At 39.6% G+C, this 24,796-nt stretch overlaps 1 protein-coding gene and 1 pseudogene across 8 annotated transcripts in view; one reads left to right on the top strand and one right to left on the bottom strand.

The window, feature by feature from the left end:
* The window catches only part of Prosap (prosap), a 496,661-nt gene that overhangs the window by 454,722 nt on the left and 17,143 nt on the right, over positions 1 to 24,796 (top strand). For 6 of the 8 annotated variants that reach the window (XM_067156562.2, XM_067156556.2, XM_067156561.2 and 3 more), the window contains exons 7-12: positions 2,163 to 2,360; positions 9,408 to 9,590; positions 11,942 to 12,206; positions 16,950 to 17,154; positions 17,923 to 18,157; positions 18,872 to 18,964. In XM_067156562.2, coding sequence (XP_067012663.2) covers positions 2,163 to 2,360; positions 9,408 to 9,590; positions 11,942 to 12,206; positions 16,950 to 17,154; positions 17,923 to 18,157; positions 18,872 to 18,964 — 1,179 coding nt within the window. The remainder of the gene's footprint in view (positions 1 to 2,162; positions 2,361 to 9,407; positions 9,591 to 11,941; positions 12,207 to 16,949; positions 17,155 to 17,922; positions 18,158 to 18,871; positions 18,965 to 24,796) is intronic. The other 2 variants (XM_067156564.2, XM_067156563.2) reach the window with 1 other exon arrangement.
* LOC137502834 (uncharacterized) lies at positions 14,485 to 15,337 on the bottom strand (annotated as a pseudogene).

Below are 24,796 nucleotides of genomic sequence, written 5' to 3'. Positions count from 1 at the left end.
GTTCTGAATGTAACCTCTAGCTTCCATACTACGCTCCAAGAAGACAGTTCTCTCTGCGACAGAGGGCTAGCAATTATTCCATGTAAGGTTAGAAACAATTGATCACCTGATGGGATTCAAAACTACCTTATTGACAATAAACCCAGAATGACCCATTAGATGGGATGAAGCAAAATACTGCTAAGTAAGGAAGAATTGTGACGTACAGACTGTAAAATAGAATATTGTAAAGTAAGGGACTGAACATAAAGGGGTGAGGGAGATGTAGATGTTATTCCTGCATGCTTAGATTGAAAGTCTTTGTGCCCCATTGTTCATTCTTTGTCCAAGTTGTTCAAAAACTCATAACCAGCATAAAATGTAGCAGCTACAAGATACATTGACTTGCAGTTTGTTACGATGAAAGGACAGAGATACACTCTAATAGACAGTGCTAGCTCATGGCTCAAATTGAAATATGCTATAAATAGACTAAATGATATCTAGCATACTCACTGTCTTAGTGATATAATGTTTTTAATAAATTGTTCACAATTTGTCTAAATATTTCATCAGGTTCTGCTTAGCTTTCCTGCATTCTCTTTGAGTCCCATATCAGCAATTAGTTACTAGATGACCATAGAGTGTTCTGATACTTCCTTAGTGCTGGTATACACATGCAAGGAACTGTAGCTCATGCAGAGAAGCCTGTGAAAACATTCAAATTAGAGAACATTTGTTTTCTATGTGGATACATCCTAGGCTTTCCATGATGGCTGTTGGGCTGAAGGCAATTCATATCGTCATTTCCTGATGTAATATCTCTGGGTATTGTCATAGATGTGTTCCCATCCTGGTATGATCTACTCTGCTAGCCGTAAAACAGTGTGTGTCAGCCATCATCAGAAACCAAGTAACACTTGAACTTCTGCACTTCAACAAACAAACTCCACTGTATGGATCAGGTGGAGAGTACCGACCTATGGTGCTCAGGATTGTGGGTTCAGACCTGTAGGCATATGATGACAGCATGTAAAAGGTTTCTGGTAAAATACTGGGTGATTATCAAACAGAATTAAGTAAAATAGAATTCTGAGTTTTCCTCTATATCTAGTGGAGTAATCAGAACATCAAACTTTGTGCAGAGACTGTGTAAATGGCACCAAATGAAAATATTTGCACACAGTTATCGAGGAAATGCCGTTGTAATTATCACATGTTATCAACCAGTACAGTAATTGATGTCCAACATAAATTTAAATAAATAGGGAAATTGTGTTGCGACATAACAAGATCAGAAAATGAGCTAGAAAACTAGCAGCTGTCCTTCCAAGTTTATTGGTGCGTGGTTTTACCTAATATTTCTCTCAACTCCACAACTATGTTCTCTTAACCATAACATGTAGGGGCACAAAGACTAATTTAGTCAGTGAAAACAATATTGAAATCTGCCTTTTTACAGCAGTAGTATGTCATGAAGGAATGAAACGGAGTGCATGGATTAGATCCTAGAAGTTCTGAGATTAACAACTATCTCGTTACATTTTCGTATATCTTCCACCCTGGCTTACATAAAACGTTGTGGGCTCGGTATGTTTTTGTGAAATAGGATGAATCCTATTTGCACATAGTCTCGGTGAGAATCAAGGTCCAGAGAGCACATAGTTGAAATTGAGACTATTCCGTAAGAAAGAGGTCAGCACCCAGACTAAATTACAGTATCCTTACATTGGTTTTGTTCTTTTTAGATTGACTTTAGTGTATGGGTATGAAAGATTGGTAGACTCGATAAGTTGTAAATAATGGACAGAAGAGAAGTGAGAATGATTCAGGTGGGAACAGTGGCAGGACAGTACCCAGAAAGAGGAGATTAAAGCTGAGTTGGGAATAAATTTGGTGGTGGGGTTATGCGAGGAGAATAATCAACTCAACTATGGAGGGTAAGACAAACAGAGGTTGAACAAGGAGGGTATGGGTACAGTCTATTTGTGAAATTGGTTAACAAGGTATTTATTTTACCCATGGTATATACAGACACTCAGGACCCAGAATCCAATGCAATCATAATTTCATACATACTGCAATCAGTTGACTGAAGAAAAGACTCGTCCTTTCCTCTCCATCCTTGCCTACTTGCCGTGTTAGACGATCCGGGGTTGTGACGTTCTCCTTGGTGTTTGCAGTCCCGTTCCGGGAACCCCCCCGGTACAACCCTCGCCGTCGGACGGGTGGGGGGGCTTCGCTGGCCAGGACTCCCTTGGAGATGCCCCCCTCCCCCTCCCCCTCGAACCGTTCGCTGCCCCCCTTCAGCTCGGCCTCTTCGAGCCTCAGCGAGACGAGCAGCGGCTCGACCCAGCCGGACACCGCCAGCTACGTCACAGGTACACAACCATCACCACCAAACCGTGTTTTTTACGAGGTTTGTTCAGAGGAAATCTGCCAGAATGTTTTGTTCCTGTATCACTTGCTGTTGTGTTTTGGGTAAGTTTATTTGAGTTTGGAAGCTGCTGACTTTCACCAGATCCAGACAGCCTCTTCCAGAAGTGAAAATGCTCAGTCTGAGTCTTTGGCTCACTCTTTTTCTGTACTTTAAATATTGAAATAGCTCTCCCATTATTAAAATTTGAAGATATTTTGATGATCAAATGTTTACCGTATACAGGATTGCAGATTTGATCCTGGTAGATGAGCAACTCTATAATACACCATGCCATTTTATGTAAGTTTGTAAAAGATCTCTGCTGTGTTTTTCAGCTAAATTATTCAAGTTTGATTTCATTGCTAAGAATGCCAACTGTCACGATCTGGTAGTAAGAACGGATGTGCATGGCATCATGTCTGAAGACTTTCATTTTGGCTGCTGAAACCATTTCATCATCATCACCACCACCACCACCACCACCACCACCACCACCACCATTGCAGTCTGTTTCACATGACTTTTTCATGTAAATGTATAATTTAATCGCATGCCATGCCAAGAGCATAAAATCGTCCATCATTGGTCATCAGCTTAGATGGATTTGTCATGTCCGTCGGATGAGAGATTACAGATTTCCACACCAAATCCTGTATGGTGACCTTTGTTCTGGCACCAGACCTTGTGGAGACCCCTGAAGCACTACAAGGACCAGCTTAAGCACACTATGAAGATGACAGGTCTCAATCCACAAACATGGGACATGCATGCTTTGACGCTGGAGCATCCCCAATGCTGTCAATCTGTTTGAAGTGGAATGATGCTAGGAGAGAAGCTTGAAAACTCTGTGCAGCACAACAATTCTGTGCAGTCTGTCTGGATGCTTATTCCACGCTAGAATTGGGCTGTTCAACCATTGAAAGTACATCCACAGACAGAAGTGAATTTATTGGAAGAAGTTAATTACTCGGAAATGAGTTAAATCCGACAACGATTTAATCTTGTAGAGTTCCACTTTAGAGTGTTGCAATGTCTTTCCTCTGTAAGTCTGCAGAATCCAACATTGTGGAATTGAAGCTAGTAGAGATATAGTGTCCCTATGTCATTCCACATCATATGAGATTGGCACGAAACACATTTGATATTGGCCCAAGAAACATTATTAAAACTCATCAGTATGGCTTCTCAGTTCCTCTTCTTATAAACCAGTAATTTCTGCAGTTGTCATCATACTAATGCCGTTCCACACCATCTCTTCACTGACAATTTCGGCTTATTTGAGCTGTTCATCTCCTTACTCTCAAGTCTTGCCAACCCAAAGTTTGCAATATTTTCATAGCACTACTATTTTTTTTTTGAAATCATCCAGAACAAATCATGATACTCTCCTTTGGATCTTTTCCAATTCTGAAATCAAGCAATCATGGTGCGGGTCCCATACATGGAACCATCTCTAATTGGAGTGTTACCTGCGACTTACATCTTTACTACAGCCCCTCATAACCTGCCTTGGTGTGGATCAAACTGTTGCAACATTGGTTGTCATTTTTGAAGTGCATTGCCATTAATTACAAGACAGTTGTTCATGATGCATTACCAAACTGTTTGCTGGAGGATGTTCTTTAAAGAAGACTTTCTGAGGAATTTCAGAATGTTTGTCTTATTTTCCTTGAATCTAGAAAACCAAATTTGAAATTTAATAAACTATCAGCAGAAGTTTTGTGAAGTTTTTGGAGCCAGTTGTCGCTCCCTTCAGATGGGTGTCGCATTTTACATTAGTATGTGAGGTGTTTGCACCCCAGGTCCAACTAACTCTGTCTTGTGCAAAGCTGCTGTCTGAACTCGTGTTCTCTTTTCACCTAGGACGTCTTTGTTCTGTATTCAATTCTTTCATTCTTCCTGTGTCTTCTGATTAGAGTTAAGTTGTCAAGGGGAAGACGGCATTCCACCAATATAAGTACAAGTGTGAAACAATTAGGCAAATTGTAAAAACCATTGCTATGCCGACGTGCGCAAGTGAGACATGTATGAGTAAATCAGTCATCTGAAATGCTATTTCTCATATGAAAAAGAATATTCCCTCAAAGATAAAAAACAGAAATTAAGAAATAAGTCTTAATATAATTATCATCTGTAAAGGAATGAATCTTACAAAATGGGACAATTTGGAGAGACCACTTTCTAAGGATGGATGATAATAAAATACCAAAGCTTGTCCTTGAATACCATCCTGTTGGAAGAAGGGACATTGGTCAACGATGAAATGGTGTCTTGAAAACTGAGGTCGAAACAGACTTAATAGCCTATCTAAGAACAGAGAAAAAACATTTTCCTTTAAAACTGTAATGATAGAATATTTTTATCCAGGAGGCTTTAGGTTGAAACTCGAGCTCTCTGGTCTTTTGCAAGTTTTGCTCAGCCTCATGGTGGTGATTGAGGAGTTCTGCTTGCTAGTCCGATATAGTAAGTGAGCCTTACAGGCCTTCTGCAAGAAAATCGGCCATCAGTTCTGTAGTGCAGAGAGTTCGATTGTTAGTTTCATAAAAAGTATATATCAGTCGAGAATGCTCGACAACAGGCTACTTCATGTGCATGTCCCAGTTTCTGTTGACAGTGCGCAGTTGTAGGTATGAAGAAGATGGATGTTTGGTGAGTAACCACTTTACATTGAGCTTCTGGCAGATTACTTCTGAAACAACTTTGTATTTAAGTATGTTGTTAAATGTTTTCAGCAGTTGGCAGCAATTAATCAGTATTTTTCTTCTCACAATAGCACGTGACGTGGACAACTTCCTGTGGTCGCAGCTTATTGTTGCTTGTTTTTACCTTCAGGTTTTAGAACGGCATGTTCTTGGTTTGTAGAGTGGGTATCCAGGAAGCAAGTGTAATAATTCACTAAAATACCAGTCGTTGAAGGAACTTGGAACACAGTAGACATAAATTACAGTATATGCTGTTCTTAAAACTAAATAAGCAATCAAACTTTACTTCTTGGATACCTCTCATTCATTTCAATTAAATAAATGAAAATAGTATCAGATTTTTAATGGAAAATAAGACTCTTACAGCTTGTTTACATATTATTGAATTATTGTCGTTAGCCATGATATATTATGATGACAAATTTGTATAAATTTTACTTACATTTTCATTATAGGTGATTGATTTTTCAGCGTTGTCTGCAAATTCCATGTTTGCAGTTATTACTGTGCCTTACCTTGAAGTCATTAAACAAGATGTGTAACTATTAACTTCTAGGCCTCCCTATGGTTCTGCTGCTCCTCTTTAGCAAAGCCAGCTATATGATATACCTGCCTATTTGGACACTGGCATAATTTTACTCTCGACATGTTCACTGTCAAATATCTGTTATGTCCAATCCAGAAGTAAATGTATTTTGCCACTAATGATAGCCCTGTTTGAGTTTCTGTGAAATGTTGACATAAACAGCCATCTAATTGCTGCATTTAAACTACAGTATACTAATAAAAAACTTTGTCTAATTGTCATAATTTAAGTGTGGCAAACTGACTATGCAGTTGTACCGAAACTCCTGGACAAAACTTCTTGAATAAATTCCTCGTCTAGAAAGAAGAGATATTTCTCATGATGACATGGCTTCTGGAATGCATACTAGCCAAGTTATCGGTTTCCATTAAAGGCAAGTCTTCATTGGTGGAATTAAATCACAGACACTTCTTATACGTGTTAACTTGACTGGGTCTTTAACAACTATAAATGATTCCCATAAGTACTTTTGCTAGGTTTTAAAAAAGGTTTCATTTCAGTCTTTGTGCCTGCAGGTGCATGTTACCATGTGCACTGGATATGCAGAGGTGGACCCATTTCTCGGCCTCCAAGGTTGCCTGATTTGAACCCACTGGTTTTTGAAGTATTTGGTATATTCATCTGCTTTGCAGCAAATCTATGCGCTCAGATTGTGTCTGCCTGGATGACAGCATGCATTTAGTGTGCTCTGAACTAAATGCAAACACAGATGTTAAACATTTCAGGTGGCAGCGTGTTCCAGCAGGTGATAGACACGTGTTAACAAGTGTAACTGCGACTGTGTACAACAAAGAGAGGCTGATTCCTCTGTAATTATGCATTTCCTGAGCCATGCTTCTCTCTACATGGCAAATCCAGTCCTGAACTTTCGCCCAGGGATTTCACTGTATAGAAATGTTCACTATTTCCTTGAACATTGTAACACTACTGTGAAATTTGTGTTAGGTTATGAAATTTTCAAAATGAAAATTCTCCTTGCAAGCAGTCGCTTATTTTGTAGATCAGTTTACTGTTAGCTAATGACTACTTCCTTTCAATTCAAGCATGCGCATCCCACCGAAGTTTCATTGCCATTGTCTTGCAGGCACTATTTTCTATCTTCAAAGTTTTATGTTGCTAAGTAATAAACTGAAAATGTGTGGTTTGTCAAAAAGAATCAGGAAAATTTTAAATGACCATGAACCCCGTGTACAAGAAAGTGTGTTTCAGTTGACTTTCAAGGGTATAATTTAGGCTGACCTGTGGTTTCTTCTGTATATTGTGTAACATCTCACAATAAATTTGAATTAAAAAATTAAGAATAATTTAAAATATTGGTATGCAGATATTTGATACTCTATTTATTTATTTCTTAGTTGATCTCAGAATAATGCTATGTTTTCAGTGCTGTGTCAGACGTTAGAGTGGCATGTCGTAGGAGAGCAGCGTCAGACACAAGTCAGTCACCTGTATTGGTACTCTTCTGTCCACATATTTACCTTACGTAAACATACATATTGAAAGGTGGGGAAAATGGAAAGGAACACCACAGCAAGTCAGTGTGGAAGGAAACACGGAAGGACTAGGGTAATCCTCAATCTTTCTTCAAATGGATAGGGTTCCTCTACAAGCACTTTTCTCAGCTGCTTCCCAGTTTCATCACGAGGGTTGGTGAACTTCAAGACTCAGTGGTGTGGGTAGCGCAGGATAACAAGAAAGCTGGAGGAACACAGGATAGACTCAAAACAAGGAAAGGAACCCAGAAAGACGGAACACCCTTTTCTTGTGTTTGTCTGATTTTCTTCTTCCCACTTCACGATGCCCCCCGCCTCCTCAATGAGTTTTGAAGCCCACTTTCTCAATGAAGCCGAGAAACAGAAAGTTGAGGAGAGAAGTGAAATCTATTTCAAGATGGCAGTGTCCTTGTCCTTTACTACTTCTCTTTTGATCATCCTCTGGATCATCAGCACCACCCACCATTCTGATTATGACATCCCTTTCCAGGGACGTAATTCTCATTAAGACAACCTTGGGCTCACTATGCTCCTTTCCAAGGAGATTTTTTACTTTGCCTGATCCGTGATTTTCTGGCTCTCCACTTTATTCTTAGGAGATGTCATGAACACCAGAGCTCAAATGCAGCTTCCTTCAGGGTCCACGCATCGCAGCTGCAAATGGCTGTAGGGAAAACAATGGCAATGACTTGTTTGTATTTCGTTCTTTCACCAGTGTTACTGCTTTTCTATGTGCCAGCCACTGCTTGACTTCACCTTCCTGATTAATATTAGAACCAAGGAAGATGTAATCCTCAAGCATCTCTATTTCTTGACCATTAACAACTGTTAGTCTTAATGTCTGCGTTCTCTGTTGTTATCATGATGTTAGTGTTGTTGATATTTGAGTACAGCCGAGCCTTCTCACTCATAAAACTACAATAAAGGTACAAAAATGTGCAATACTGCGTATAAAGTGTCCAAATCCAAGTGTGATAACTCTCTTCCTGCGTACAGTACAGTATTGCATGTTCTAGATCTCATTCTGTACTGATGATTATCACTTTACAAATAAAAAAAGTCTTATATAATCATCCTTTTCAATACGTACATTACATAATTGTAAACACGGACTAATACAAGTACTGCCTCGGTTTTCTAAGTAACTTAACCTGAAATCATCCATAGTATCTTTAATGCAAAAAAGAAAAAGTATTATCTCATTCAAGTTTTTGTATTGAAAAGGAGGATTACATAAGACTTCTTTATTTGTAAAGTAACACTACAGTAATATTACCTCGCCAATCAGAGTGCATTCTCATGACTTCTGCCTTTTGCAAAAGTGTTGCCATCTGGTAAGATTTGTAGTAAATATGGCAATTGATTAGCAATTGTTTTAGCATAAATGGAGGGAAAAGTTGTTGTTAGGTCAACATGTGGTCAATACGTTGAACTGGAAATGTTTGATAGATTTCAAAGTTCTTTGCAATCCTCATTCTTTCTGCTAACCAAGCTTGAAAAATCTGAAAACTTGTACAGAACTACAGTTTAGAGATTGTAAATGTGGACTAATAAAAGCACTGACATCAACTCCTCAAAGTACAGACAGTCCTAAGTGCAGATTAATGATGATTGACTTCATAGAATCCTTCATAATTTATCAATTATATCATAATAAGTAAAGAAACATCCCTAATCCCCAAACACCTTATACACAACTTGAGGTTACATAATTGTAACTGTGGAGTAATAAAAGTACTGCCTCGGTTTTCTGAGTAACTTGACTTGAAATCATCCGTAGTATCTTAAACGCACAATAAGTATTATTTCATATTTGAGTTTTAAATATTACTTTGATAAATTTAATTCTTCTATTTTCAGTTATCAGACAAACTTATATAATGCAGATGGCATAAGTAGGCTGGATCTGATCATAGATGTCCTTATCAGTTGATCACCGTAAACAATCTAGTAGTCACCATCTCCAAAGGGAGAGGATTATGGGAATAAAAGAGACTGCAGTTGCGCCCCCCGCAACACACTCTCTCTCTGTTAAAATGTGTTGTGACTGGCCAGGTGGTATTATTGTAGTGTTATACAGAGACGCTTGTCTCATAACTGGTTCATGTGCTTGCCTTCATTTGAACATCCTTCTCCTCTCGTTACCACACGACCATATCAATCGTCCTTCATCGTATATTCATGTGTCTGTATATTTTTAAACATGTACAAATTGTCTGTATATCCAGATAAGAGTTTGGGAGATACAAGCGATATCATCAGCGACAGCTCCGGTGTTGGCACGGCGAACAGCGACACGACCACCGTCAGTGGCTCCGTCATCCTGCCCGGCTCGACGGTGGTATGCACCGAGAACTACAGTTCTGGGCTGGCCGGTCATCTCCGCATGACACAGGGCGACATCGTCGAAGGTAAGGCGTTTCTCGTCACTTCGTTATTTTCCAGTACACCGAGATGAGAACGTTAATCTTATTGAGAGTTTCAATCTAAACTCGCATGCTCATGTGTGATGTGGTGATCAGACAAGGTAGAAATGAATCCTCTGACTAGCATTATCACTTTGTCTGAATTCCATCCATTCCTAATCCTCCACTTCCCTTCCCTATTTAACCCCTATAGAGCCCTTGTCAATCTATAGCATCACCTCCTGCCTGGTTGTGACTAAACATCACAATACTTCTTTTGTAATCGGGAAACCATGCAACCCATATGCAGTGGAACGTTGATTATTCAAAACTAGTTACATTTCAGATAACTGAACCTAGAAGTTTCAGAATGTATAAAATTTAACATTTTCTCTAAGATAATGTTACCATAAAAATGCAGTACCTTATGTACTTGATAGAAATGATGGAGTATCTTATTAAATAACAGCCGAGTTTTTGTTCTTTGAATGTAAACCTCAGTATTCTAACGGCAAGATCTTAAATTCTCTTCAACAGAAGGAGATAATCTTTTATTAAAGTATGAAGGCTTTCACGGCCGGTGTCAATATAATAAAAATCTTCTGGGCTGTTATGCCGTGGTCCACTCCTCTCGCTTCTCCCAGACGTTTCGCCAGCGGGATACAGGAGAGTGTATCTACACGACGCCACAGAAGATGACTACCGCAGCAGTAGTCGAAACGTCTGGGAGAAGCGAGAGGAGTGGACCACGGCATAACAGCCCAGAAGATTTTTATTATATAGATAATCTTTTGTTACCACATCATTGCCGTTTCCAAGACGGCAAACTCTTCTGCATGCATCACCATTGCCCGTGGCTTCATTTGTTTCATTATCTGAATCACTTGACATTTCCTGGACTTTGAAAACCTGGATCAGCATCACAGTCTTCAAATCCTAAGACTGAATGAAACAAGTCTCCTCTCTGGAGTCGCCCCTTACGGTACCTTCTATTCAGCAGAGTTTAATCCATGTGGTTAAGATATTTGGTGTTTTAGATGACTGACATTTGAATAATCAATGTTCCATTGCAGTAAATTAACAATTTTAACAGACCATTAAACTTGTCTTCTACTATAAATGCTGCACATAATTCATGTAATCATCTCTGCAGGCTAAATTACATTTCTGCATTTGTTCCAATATTTCATTTCAATTTCCTATAGGAATCTCAGTGTTATATGCAAGTTGCGTGATTAAATGCACCTTGCTTTCATAAATATTCTTTTTTAGACGGACTGGACCTGTTCTGGCAGCAACTTTCATTATATTGTTCTTCCTATGGCACCTGCTTATGTGTGAATTCCATACTTGTCAACTTTCCCGATTTAGGTGGGAGACTCCCGATTTTCGACAGTATTTCCCACCTCCCGATTATTCTATTATTTCCCCCGACTTTAACTTATTTTTTGGTGAACTTCAAACATTTGTTTTCAGATCCCGCCATTTCTGCATTGTACGTCAGTGCCCGGAAGCCTTTTGCTCATTGGCCGCTTTCAAATGAAATATTGTCATTTAATTAATATGAGAAATACAGGCGAATGTGCAATGTTTATTGAATCTGTATATCTCGACGTGTATATCTATCTCGTTCACGTGTGCTATGTTTGTGTTCGTTCACATCAGTCTAGTCGATTCTAGAGATTAGTTGCTACATTTGGAGTCTATTTTAGTAATTTAGTGACAGAATTTCAAAGATAGCGACTACTTTTCTAGTGAATTTAGGAGCCATTTGGAGATAATTCTTGCAAATTTTAATTTATTACTTGATAAAAAATAGCATTGCGCTTCATATAATTGCCCGGGCGCGTACTGCAATATACTAATCTATGCATTTGCTAAGTAATGGCATCCAAGTGCGTGACTGATTCACACATGCTGAGTACGAATTCATACTATTTTAGGGAGGCTGATCATCTCAGTCATATACTTCCTGTGAGTGAATAGAGATGTGTAATTTTTGCCTTGTAGCCTCGTATAGCAAAAGTCTGGTTTTGAGACAGTAAATGTTATAATGTATACCATAGTAGTTCTGTATTGCACAAGACATGTAGAATAAGCCTTTTTGACAAATTGTATCTCCTGATTTTTGGTTTTGTAAAGTTGGCAGGTATGGAATTCTAAAGAATTTTCAGCTTCTACTGCTGATCTAACTTATGATAAACATCATTCTCATCAGTCAGACTGAGGAGTGGCCAGATTGCGTACGAATCAAGCTGTCACTTGAAAAACTGTGATTTATTTGGACTTTTAGACTGAGGTTAAGTTCTCTTCACAAACAAAGTATGAACAGATGTTGTGATGCGGTATGCTTGCAGTGTTGGGCTCGACAGACTGCGGCCTGCTGGAAGGGACGCTGAGAGGTCAAGGTGCGGGCCTGTTCCCGGTTCACTGCGTCCAGGAGGTGAGGGTCCGCCAAGGAGTACCGTCCACAATGAGCTCCTCCCTCTGTCTGCCGCAGCCTCCTCCGCCGGCCGTCATGACCTCGTCCCTGTGCTTGCAGAGGCCGTCCACTAGAGTGCAGGGCAGGCGCGAGTCTACACACAAACAGCACTTCGCTACAGCTCCACGCCTCAAGAAACAGTAAGTGTGCTCTCCGTTCTGTTGGGAAAGCAGCAAAGATAGTTCTCAGTATACAGGTGTGTCCCCAAAGCCCTCAAGTAGACTTGCAGATTTCTCAGAAGGGCAGTGACAGATATATTAAAAAACGACTATATTTTCATGGTTAAATAAAGGATACTTACTTTACTTCTCGTTGTAGTGGCTCTCCCTGGAGTTGTATGACAGATTTACGAGAAGCCTGTGCGGACACTGCTCTTGTTCGCTTGTAACCCCGCTAGGTTTGCGAGGCTAAGACAGTCTTTCTTCTCTTGATACCTTCATTCTTATTCCTTTTTCATTACTGTTTAGCGTTTTACTTCCTCATAGAGCATAATCACCTCATGATACTCGTAACACTGTCCTGCCGATTTCTCCATTACTTCTCTTTATTCCTGCTCGAAGTTCTCTCTGGCTCAGATTATCATTAATCCATTTCCTTTGCTTTTTCAACATATCATTACCCTAGTCTTTGTATGCAGGATGTAGAAAATAGACTTTGCTGAAGGAGATCAGCAAAGGGTTTGTTTTTTGCTTTACATCGCACCGACGCAGATATGTCTTACGGCGACGATGGGATAGAAAAGGCCTAGGAATTGGAAGGAAACGGCCGTGGCATTAATTAAGGTACAGCCCTGGCATTTGCCTGGTATGAAAATGGGAAACCACGGAAAACCATCTTCAGGGCTGCTGACAGTGGGACTCGAACCCACTATTTCCCGATTACTGGGTACTGGCCGCACTTAAGCGACTGCAGCTATCAAGCTCAGTGATCAGCACAGTAGGAACCAACCTTCGTAGTTGTGAGCTTTCATTCAGAAAATTGTGGGTTTGTTGGCAGCCATGGTTTCCCGGTTTTGCACTACATATCTTAACTAAGGCAATGGTCACTTTGTTCTGAGTCTTAGTCCTGTCCTTTCCCATAAGAACTCTTTGTCATCAGGTGTTAATGGGTGGAAATTAATGTAATGCATTTATACAACAGTAAGTTGCTTCCATTTTGAACATTTCTACAATAGTATGAGTGAAAGAATTATTGTAAAATGTGACAGTGGGTTCTTGACAAATATTGAAATTTCAGGGCTCACATCATAACCGTGCCTTAAGAAATCATGTCAAGGGATATTTGGGTTGCAGTTAGTGTTCATTCCTGTCCAACACTCGTGTGTTGAGTCGCTGGCTTTACTGTCTCCTCCATCCTGGCCAGAGAGTACCTCACTATATTGAGTCTATAAGTATCACAGGCCATACCCCAGCTTCTTGCAGACTTCTGCGACGGCCAGATTAAAATGGTTGATAGCCACACTTATGGACCGTAACAGTTGCCCTGAAGCTGTTTGATTTTCATTTAGCATTTATCCTGTTCTGAAGTAGGGTCTGCTACTTCGACTCTGTGCACCTGCTCAGGGTGTAGCTCGTAGTGTAGGGTATGAAGCCAGTGTTGCTTCAGTCTTCTATTATCCTTTACCATGGATTTGCAGCACAAAAGTCCTCTTTGCCACAGTTGATTGCACTGTTTGAAGTACATGACTGTACCGTCACAGATGGCTTTCGCCTCATCTCCCCTACAATTGGAGCCACTCCGTACTGCCCACGTACTGCGTGTTCAAAATGTGTCCGTCTGTAGGTCCACCGTAGCACCCGTAGAATCGTTGCTCCACTTCCTTGGTAATAGGCCAGCATTTGGCACCATAGCCGAATGGCAGACTGGTAGGGTAGGTTCCTCCAAGAGTACGCGCTTAATGTTAGGACCACCATAACATGAAAAACAATCATGAAATAACAAATAGTTTGCATAAAGGTATTTACTGATATCCTAGGCACTAAATACATCACAACTCAAATGGTAAAACAGTAGAAATAATATAAAATGCTATATATGCACGCTCTTGGAGGAATGTGCACAGTAGGTCCTCTGAGTGCGCACTTAACACACCAGCACCCTCGTAGCTAGAACAGGCATCATGCCACCACGTTGAATCCAGTCTTCAATTAAAGGTTCTTCATACATTTCATCGCATCCTGGGCAGAAGATACTGTCCGCAACTGGTGTGCATCTTGTGGAAGCTGTAGCATCAAAAGGCCTTTTGTTTTTTTGTAGATTTGCTGGATTTCTGTCCTCCTTTCTCACTCGCATTTGATGCGGAAGCCATTAACGCATTTTTAAATGGAGATCCCATCATAAGTTCAGACTTTTTACCTTTCCTTTTTCGCTTCTCTTTGTGAGTTGCTTTTGGAAGAGGGAGAAGAGTTGAAGGTGACACTATTTCCTTATCTTCTGCACTAGGCATGTCAGCATTGAGACTGTTTTCTTCAGGTTCTTATGAGGGTGGAGGGCGGTCGTAATGGCTGAAAGTTCGAAATCATCCGAGAAAACATCCGGGTTGTATGGATAAATCCCTGTAGCCTTGAAAGAATTATTTGCTTTTTTAAGCGTTGCGACTCTTTCATAGGCAGAACGGAAAAGAGAGGAAAGATCCTTCAGAGTGATTGCTTTTTCAGGGCGATTCCACTGGTCACATTAAGAGTCCGAAAAATCCTTTGTCAAGGGGTTGCAGCATGTGACTAGCATGTGGAGGAAGTGTTAGTAATGTAACGAACTTGTCCCTACAGAAAATAACTGCATCCAAACTACAGTGCGAGATATGGTTGTCCGTAATAAGCAGAACAGGATCTTCTTCACTTGGTTTAACAAATTGTTCAAAGTGTTTCAACCAGTCAAGAAAGAGTTCTGTATTCGTGTACCCGGAGTCTGACATAAGTGGCAGGGTCCCTTCGGGGGCGTCTTGGTACAGTTGAACATTAGTTCTCTTTCGGGGAAAGATGATGGCAGGAGGAATGAAAATACCAGTGGGAGAAAAGCAACATACAACTGTCACTGTTTGACCCTTTTCAGCTGAAACAACCTTTGCAACATGCCGTTTTCCTTTTGGAATCCAGTTAGGGACAGTGGAAATGGCACTCTCATCCATGTTGAATGTCCTGTGGGGAGGGAAATGTTTCTCTTCAATTACTTTCTTCATATTTAGTGAAAAATCTCGAGCATTGTACTTTATTGAACCCTGTGGCTCACGGGAACGCTTGCAAAATCCACAGACTCGGTTTTTTCCAGCCATTTTTCTCTTTTCATTGAAATTCTTGGTGATGTTGTTGCTCTTTGTGAATTGAAACGCATGCTGCATTAGCTGCCATAAAACCTAGCATCCAAGTCCTTCGCACGATCGGGGCCGAGAGATGTCGGAACAGTGCCCTGAAAATACAACGGATTGGTGAAATTCCTAGGAAATGCGGACATTTAAGGGAAAAAATAAAGCAGATACAAATTTTAATCAACTCTTTTTAACCTCAAGTGTGTACTTACAGCTCCAAGTTATTCTTTTACTCTCTTTCCCAGCAATCATTCAAAACTGCTTCAGTGAAAATAAGCTTTCGATTTGACTTTATAATAAGACATTTTAACCCTGAAAAATAAAATGTTAAAGTGTAAGACGAAGCTTAAACAAGTTGTCCCTTAAGAGCGTAGTTTCATGTTTTACTCGCTAGATAGCAGCAGCATGCAGGACAGAGGGTTGCACTGTGTCGGTAACTCTTCTCTCTTATAACACAACAGATAGGGGTGTGCAAGTACTAACACACAGGTTCAGAATATTATACGAAAATGAGCAAAAACAGATTCTTACCTGTAAGAAGAACAGTAGAAATCACAAGGCTTCAGCAATACGGCTACACACAGGCGACTGACCGATATCTTACACTGCTGCCAACTTCAGAATTTTGAGCTGCGCACTCTGAGAGACCCCAACAAATACGTAGGTGGATGGTCCGCCTAGTCAATGCTAAATATTAATTATTTATATTTATTTACATAAGTCTAGTACATGTTTTGGGAATCTATATACATTCCCTTCATCAGCTAGTCAAATTAAAATTAAAATTCCTGTACACAAAAAGACCTAATAAAAAGGGGGCCCTCCCATTAAGCAATCCAAAATTATTGCCTATACAATTTAACATTTTAAAAATCAAAGTGTGGATGCATGGAATTAAATTCCATCTAGTCGAATAGGATAAAACACAATAGAATAGAGTCCGTATGCACTATGTTCTTGTTGTGGCGTTAGATCACTGTGTACTTGAAGATCCTGTAATTTCTTGTAAAATTCAATTGGAGTTGAGAATAAAAGAATAGTGCAAAAACTTATCCTGCCGAAACCATCCGATAATGGGCGTGTTATTCAGCCGGGTGATGTGAGCTGTACGAGGGAGAAGTAAAATAGAAAACTGAGACCCTGCACTCTTAAAGGAACTTACCCTATATTTTTTATTTAAGCCATTCGGGAAAGTGCCTATCACGGTCCGCTATTTAAACCAAACACTCCATATCTGCTTAATTATTTCTGGCTGAAGGATCCCATCCTTAACAATTGTCAAGCTGAGGTACTTGTTTTTGGCAAGTCAATACCATTAACATTAATGGTATTTCTTTTGTTCAACTCTGTGGTAAGATATTTAATTATTTTAGTTACGGTACTCTTTGTCGTTCAGGCAGACTGCTAATGTTATAGGAAGATATCTAAAATTTGAAAAAATGCTTAAACATTAATAGTAACATCAAACTCCAAAGTTTCTGTGCTCTATTATTCCATATTTTGCAAAACCCTTCTTTTTCTTATTTAAATATGTCTGTGACAATCAAGAGAAAAGTCTAACATTGCACTAACCTTGCAGCAGGCTGCCGGCAGAGCCTCGTACGGTTGTTCTCCATCGTGCCCGCAAGGGGTTTGGCTTTGTGCTCCGAGGCGCCAAGGCCACGTCGCCCTTGATGGAACTGCAGCCGTCCGAGCGTTGTCCTGCGCTACAGTACCTGGACGACGTGGACCGGGGTGGCGTGGCCGACATGGCGGGCCTACGCAAGGGCGACTACCTCCTGGCGGTAAGTACTATTTTTATTCCTTTGTTTGAACTGACATACTGCACAGTCATAAAAAATAGTACAAAATATAGCTAATTCACATGTTGATCCATTTGTAACCTGCAGGAAAATTATTGTATGAGATCTTAATTATGATGTACTGTAATATTAATTATGTTATGCTTCATGTTGTTTTTAATCTGACTTGAGTGTTACTGGAAAGTCAGTTTCAGAATATTCTAGTTTCTGTTTTACATATATGTAGCAATTGCCATGAGCATTGTAATTGGGATTCATGGCCTGTTATATTGTAAATAAATTCATTCATTCATTCATTCATTCATTCATTCATTCATTCATTCATTTTGAGGAAGGAAGATTTTGATAGTAATGTTTACTTTGACTTTCTGGAAAATGATCATGCATCTGAGACAGAAAAAGTGCAAATTGTTTGAAAGCCTGTGCTAGGAGGTTGATAACTTAACAATTCTGCAAGTGCGGTACTTGTTGGCAACAGGAGTTAGCTGATTGATGTCTTTACTTCACGAGTGCAGCACGCATGATAAAAATCTGCTGACATGCTGGTGCCGCACCAACATTTCCTATTGTTGAAAAATACGTAAATTATCAGATTCGAACCATCTGATTTTATTTTGCTTCATTTAAAGGTATCATCATTAAAAAGAAATGATTATTCTTATGATAGTGTTTCAGAAGCAGAGTTGAACAAAAACTGAAGGAAAGTATGTTTCTATATTTGTGATTTAACAGGTTATCTGTCTGTTGTAGATTAACGGCGAAGATGTGTCTGCAGCGTCTCACGAACATGTGGTAGATCTGATCAGGCGGTCGGGTGACCTGGTGTCTATGACGGTGGTTTCGTTGGTGCCTGGCTCGGCAGGAGGCATGCCCAATTCCAAGTCTTCAACCATGCTGCCCGGTGGTGGGGGAGGTGGCCCCGTTGTGGGTCCACACCGCCAGTATGCCACTCTACCTCGCAAGATGACCAACACTGGTACCATGGGTAGGTCCTTGTATTTGTTGTCCTTTGATAACTTAATCTGTACCATGTGTTGGAAACGAATGAACAACTCTTTCCCCTTAAATCTACTCAGACCTGTTTGTCATGCTCTAGTCTTTCTCACTCTCTTAATCTCTACACTTCTCTCACTGAACCAGAACTGGGTGTGTCAGGATGTCACCCAAGTTGAATGCTCATCGTGAGCTAAAGTCAGCAAATACTGCCTCGGTTCAGTCCAGTGGTATTTGAAGGCCCTCTGTGGTGGCATGTAAATGAACTCTTGCAGGACCGCTGCCTAGTATAACTTCCTCTTAAAACAATCATTACCTGCAGGGCAGAATTTCTGGCACGTTGGCACCTTTGAATTGTAAAAGTAGTTTGTGGGACACAAAACTATTAATTAAATAAATAAATAAATAAATAAATAAATAAATAAATAAATAAATAAATAAATAAATAAATAAATAAATAAATAAATAAATAAATAAATAAATAAATAAATACATAAATAAATAAATAAATAAATCAATCAATCAATCAATCAATCTTATGTATTAACTATCCTAGTGGAATGTGAGTCAAACAAGGGATTTTTGTGTGAATGCCAATGGCTCTTTGACCTCAGATGATCTTTGTGTTGATGTCCTAGAGGATGCTTGTATATTCTTTCTAGAAAGATGTCTTCTTTAACCATCATACTCGCATTCTCTGTTCCAGGACGGTCTCCTGCTCCACTTCCACCAAGACGTGACCCAAAGACTACTCTGAGCGTGGGACGAGCTCGGGCTAGGTCCATGGTTGCGGGACTTGGTGAGTATCTGCCGCCGTTGACATTTCTCAAGCTTACATGAAATGACAGTTGTTGAGTACAATTCTCTCATGTCAGTGAAAATCTCTTAATCAACCAAAAGCCAAAAGTTTTATTAAACACATTATGATTTGGCTAATGACGGGCTCAGATGATGTGGGAGAATGGATTCTGGTGTCTATGAGGAAATATTTGTCTTGGCAGTTCAGACCCAGATCGCAATAAAACAGGAAACATGCAATCCAGGTTGATAATAAAACTACCAACTACAGAGTAACATAAGACTTCTTGACTGTAATTGGTTATGGTATCAGCAGCAACAATTTCTAAATTGGAGTTTTTGCAGGTCTTACAATTGTAACTGCTGTTTAGAGTTTAATAATAGAATTTAATGCAGCCAATGGTCAAGAAATAAATACAATATCATACATTGCTCATTCACTACAAAATGAGGTCGACGACGTTGTTTTTTCTGTACACTCTCGAAGATGGTATCGATTGCATTGTTTCTTGCACAATTTGCAAGTATATTCATTAGTAGGGTCATGATGTTTTTTCTAGTCGCATATTTTATGATGGAGTCCATGCACAGCGAATCGCGTCATGATATGTTGCAGGTCGTAATTTGGACGTTGCCAATCTTGTGTCATCATAGCATTCATGGTGTAAAACGTGCTCCATATTTCTTTCTTCTTGTCATGTAGTTCTTTTAACGCACTCTGATACACAGGTGTAGAATGTAATAGGATCCATTCTTGAAGATCCTCTATAAAGAACCTTTCTCTCACCAGCTCATATACCAACCGTGAGGGGATAAATTTAGGTAAATTGCCTTGATCTTTTCCAATTCCAGAAGATTGCTCATAGAAAGATGGTCCCATATTAGATATAATCCGTAACTCACAATAGGCGAGATCTTCACTCTGAATAGCTTTATCGCTGTATTCACTGAGAGGTTCCTTGTGTGTAAGATGTCGTGCATTGCCATTATCGCAGTTGCGACCTTGTCCTTGATGTGAAGTGTGAATGTAGTTCCTGTAGTCTGTAGCGTCATTCCGAGTTATTTAAAGGATGCAGCCGCCATTAATCTTTTGTTCTTATAATAAATTGTGTCGTGATGCAATTCTTCCCCCTCGTCTGAATGTCATAATCACCGTCTTATTTGCATTTAGCTGTCGGTCATTTTTGCCGGCCCATTCCACTAATCTATTGAAGGCTGCTTGCAGATCTGCATAAGATGATGACGCACTCGCCATGTCATCCACGTAAACATATATTTTTACAATACTGGAATTTAATGTTGTTATTGCATCCATGGTCGCTATGTTAAACAGGATCGGACTCAACGGGTCCCCCTGAAGCACTCCTGTCGTTTGCTCTATTGGGATAGATTTTGTCAGATTGTCATCAATCTGTTCGTAGTTTTCTGCGAGTATGTTTCGTATTAGAACTAAGAGAGATGTATCAATTTCCAAGATATGCTCCAGTCTTTCCAACAGTAACATTCTATTGATTGAGTCAAAGCCCTTTGAAAAGTCTATGAAAGCTACATGTAATTTTCCTTTTGGGTTTCTCGTCGTTTCCTGTATGTCATCTTGTAGACACTTAACTGCTTGTGGAGTAGATCTTCCCTTGCAAAACCCAAATTGCTCCTCAGGTATTTTACAGCCCATGAGGTCAGTCAATCAATTTGTGATAAGCTTTGTCAGTATCCTGAACAGAATGCGTTCTAAAGTGATACCCCGATAAGCATCGGGGTCTCCAGTATTTCCTTTCCCCTTGTAAAACATTTTTAGTGTGGCGTACCTCCATCTGTCAGGGATGGTTCCTCGTATGAGGCATTAATTCATGATGGCTGTCCAAACCGCTTTGAACACTGTTAAGGTTTGTTTAAGATGTTGATTGAAGATGTTATCTGGACTACAAGCCTTTCCATCTTTGGTTGTAGCTCCATTTTGCTACATCCATTGTCATTGGAGGCCATAAAATCTGCACAAATCCTGCAAACATGGGGTTATTGTTTTGTCTCTCTAGACTATTACACGATCAGCCATGGTGCACTAAATCGTAACCCGTCCAGTGTGTAGTGGTTTCTGTATGACACCAAGCTGTCCTAACCATTAAAAAAAACCAAGTTTCTTGTAGGTTGTAGTATTCATGGCTTTCATCTCAGATGCTGTAATCAGGTTAGCTCATCCCTTTCTGTCAGGTTCTGAGCAACTCTCTAAACATCCGCCAAACAGACTCATTGGTCAAACTAAGTGCGAATGGTATATGCTGAAATGCTGGTGCCGCACCAACATTTCCTATTGTTGAAAAATACGTAAATGATCAGATTCACAGCACCTGATTAGAATTGGTTCATTAAGGTATCATATCATTAAAAAGAAATGATTAATTTTATGATGGTGTTTCAGAAACAGAATTGAAATAAAAAACTCGGCTACTGTTTGCCGACATTTAAATTTGTCACAATCTGGCCGTCTGCTCATCAGGTTTGACATTCAGTTTTACTTTAGGCCTTCTAGATGGCAGAATATATTGAATCTCTCTTGGGTGTCTATGGCTAAGTTCTAATTAGTGTATCACAAGAGATCTTTTACTTGCCAACATCATACGACCTGGAGTGTCGAATGGACTTATTTCTGTCCTTCAAAAATCCAACTACTGAGGCCGGTTTTCAACCCTCTATCTCAGGATCTGGAGGCTAACACTCTACAACTATTGCTCAAACTGACTTTCAGCGATGTTCATCAAAGACTACGCTCAGGGGAAGGTAACACCTTTTGGAGAAGTTGTCCGTGATTCTCCTTTGTAGTGCCAATTCTTGGGCACTCTGTTGTCCACTTCGTTGCTTGACTTGAGACTGATCCTGTATGACCTAACTCGTCAATGACAGCTAACACTGTTCTGATATTTGGTACCTCCTTGTCACTTCTTGTACTGTTCTTTAACATAAAGTAAACTCGGCCCATTGCGATCCCCTACTGCATGTTCCACCTCCTCTGTTGTGAGAACCTTAATATACAGCAGAAATCAACCCTCACTGAATTCACAACATGTCAAACTATTACGAGATATTTTAATTTATTTTACGCCCACATTGGAGCACTGAAATCAATCTATATACAGTCAAGTCTTATGAATATTGGTTTCAAATTTGGTTGGTGTTTCTTCTTTTGTTCCCAGAAATGTTTCATTCTCTCTGACCTCTGACCTGGCTGCCCGTTCTTCGTCAGTTATGTTGTACTGTTTGCGTCTTCAGTTTAAGTCTCACGTCGTTATATCTCAGGATCCTCTTCTCTTCTCTGTTTTCAATTTGTTGAATTGTCAAGCCTAATTCATTTAAATCTTCTTGGACCTCTTTGAACCAGTGATTTTTAGCTTTACTTTTCCAAAAGTAGTTGAATAAATGTTTGAGTATCCTAGTCTCTGGTAGTCGTGATATGTGACAGAAAAAAGCAGATCTTGTTTTCCGCACTGTATCTATTATAGACTAAGTCTGGTATACAACTTCATTAAGTAGTAATCGCCATTGTCCATCTACTTGGTGTTTTTTGTTTAGAATTGTTCTAATGATTCATCTATCTATTTTCTGTAATTTATCTGTAGTTGATTTCATATTCAAATTGAATAAGGTTTCACTAGCATAGGTTGCTTCAGGCTTAATAACGGAGTTGTAATGTTTAAATTTTGCATTTATCGAGAGAGATTTCTTCTTGTAGGTTGGCCAAGTAATGTGTTGTCCTTGTTTTAATTTGGTAATTCTATTTTCAACTGATATTTTCTCGTTTAAGTTCCAAGTTATAATCTCTCCAATATATTTAAATTTATTAACAAGCTTAATTTGTTTGTTATTAGTCAGTGTGATAGGTGATGTTTCCACTTTGAAGGATGGCATCATTTCCGTCTTTTCAAAGGAGATTTGTAATCCAGTTTTTGCTGCTATTTGTTCTAATTCTTCAATTTGGAGTTTAGCCTCTTTCACACTACTAGCAAGTAGTGCAAGGTCATCTGCAAATGCTAGACAATTGAGTTTGATATTTTTTCCAAGCTTGATATTTGGCTGACATTTCTTATACCATTCTCGCATGACTTTCTCCAATGCACAGTTAAATAGAACCGGTATTGGTGAGAGACCATTCCCCTGTCGAAGTCCAGTCCGGATTTCAGATGATTCAGACAACTCTCCTCGGAATTTAACTTTTGCTCTAGTGTTCTTGAGGGTAACACCAACGAGATTAATGAGTTTCTGGTGTAACCCAAATTCTTCAAGGATTTTAAGTAATGACTCACGATGAATACTGCCATATGCTTTCCTGAAGTCAACAAAAGTGATAACTAGGTTTTTGTTTCTCATTCTTTGATGGTTCATAATCCGCTTAAGACTAATGATTTGGTCAGGACAACTCCTTCCAGGTCGAAATCTCCCCTGATACTCTCCAAGTTCTTGGTCGAGCTGTTCTTGAATTCTCGTGTGGATAATTCTAGACAGGATCTTATGTGATATCAAGTAGAGTGATCCCTCGGTAATTATTTGGATCCAGTCTATCCCCCTTTTTGTGTATTGGATGATTTATGATTTATTCCATTCTGTAGGCACTTTTTCAGAGTTCCATATGTCTATGATGTGTTTGTGTAGGTTTTGAAGTGTTTGGTTATTTGCATTCTTCCACAGCTCTGCAACCACTTGATTTTCTCCTGCAGCTTTATAATTCTTGAGCCAATTAATCACTTGAGGTACCCCATGGAAATCTGGTGGAATAACCTTGTGTAAGTATGTTTTATTTTTTGGATCAGGTGAAAATTCTAGTTATTCTTTTGGGTCTTCAGCATGTTGTAATTCTTTGAAGTGATCAGCTAGAATTTTGGCATTCTCCTGATTATTGTGTGCTAGTTGTCCTTGTCTATTTCTCATCATGAGTGTAGGAGGAGTATACCCTGATTGATATTGTTTAAATGTCCTGTAATAGTCTCGTGTCTTATGATTCATCTATGTTAGCTAGCTTTTCTTTTTGATGGTCTCTTTTGATTCTTCTAAGTTCTTTGGCCGTTTGTCTTCTAGCAATAGTTAGTTCATCACGAGATTGTGCCGTTTTCTTTTGTTGGTCATTTAGCCACGCTTTGTGACTTTTCTGTATTGCCATATCACATTCCTCATTCCACCAGGCGTGTTTCTTTCTCTTTTTCATAGGAGCAATTTCTTTGGCAATAATTTTTAGTTTATCAATAAATTACAAGATATTAGTTTCATTCCGTTCAGACGGTTGAGGCGCCAGCGGTAGGTTCAATCCTGGCTCCTCCGCTGGTATTTGAAGGTGCTCAAATACAATAGCCTCGTGTCGGTAGATTTGCTGGCATCGAGCTAGAGAGCTGCAGTCGCGCAAGTGTGGCCAGTATTTAGGAGATAGTGAGTTCGAACCCCACTGTCGGCGGCCCTGAAGATGGTTTACCGTGGTTTCCCATTTTCACACCAGACAGGCTGTATCTTAATTAAGGCCACGGACACTCTCCACCCCTAGCCCCCTTCTGCATCATCATCGCCGTAAGTCCTATCTGTGTCAGTGCGACGTAAAGCAAACTGTAAAAAAAAAAAAAATTACTGGCACGTAAAAGAACTCATGCGGGACTAAATTCTGGCACCTCGGCGTCTCCAAAAACCGTAAAAGTAGTTAGTGGGACAGTAAGCAAATAACATTATTATTAGTTTCATTCTGTATTGGTGGTTTACATATGTGTTGAATAGGACAAAATAATAAAAGTATTTCCATTGTAAACAATAACAGTATTACACTGGTCAGCACAACTTTTATTACTTGGTTCTCCTGTGCATG

The sequence above is a fragment of the Anabrus simplex genome, chromosome 12, assembly GCF_040414725.1.
Source record: "Anabrus simplex isolate iqAnaSimp1 chromosome 12, ASM4041472v1, whole genome shotgun sequence".
Taxonomy (NCBI): Eukaryota; Metazoa; Arthropoda; class Insecta; order Orthoptera; family Tettigoniidae; genus Anabrus; species Anabrus simplex.
Note: the sequence above shows the minus strand (reverse complement) of the source record. Positions and strands in the feature narration are given on the sequence as shown.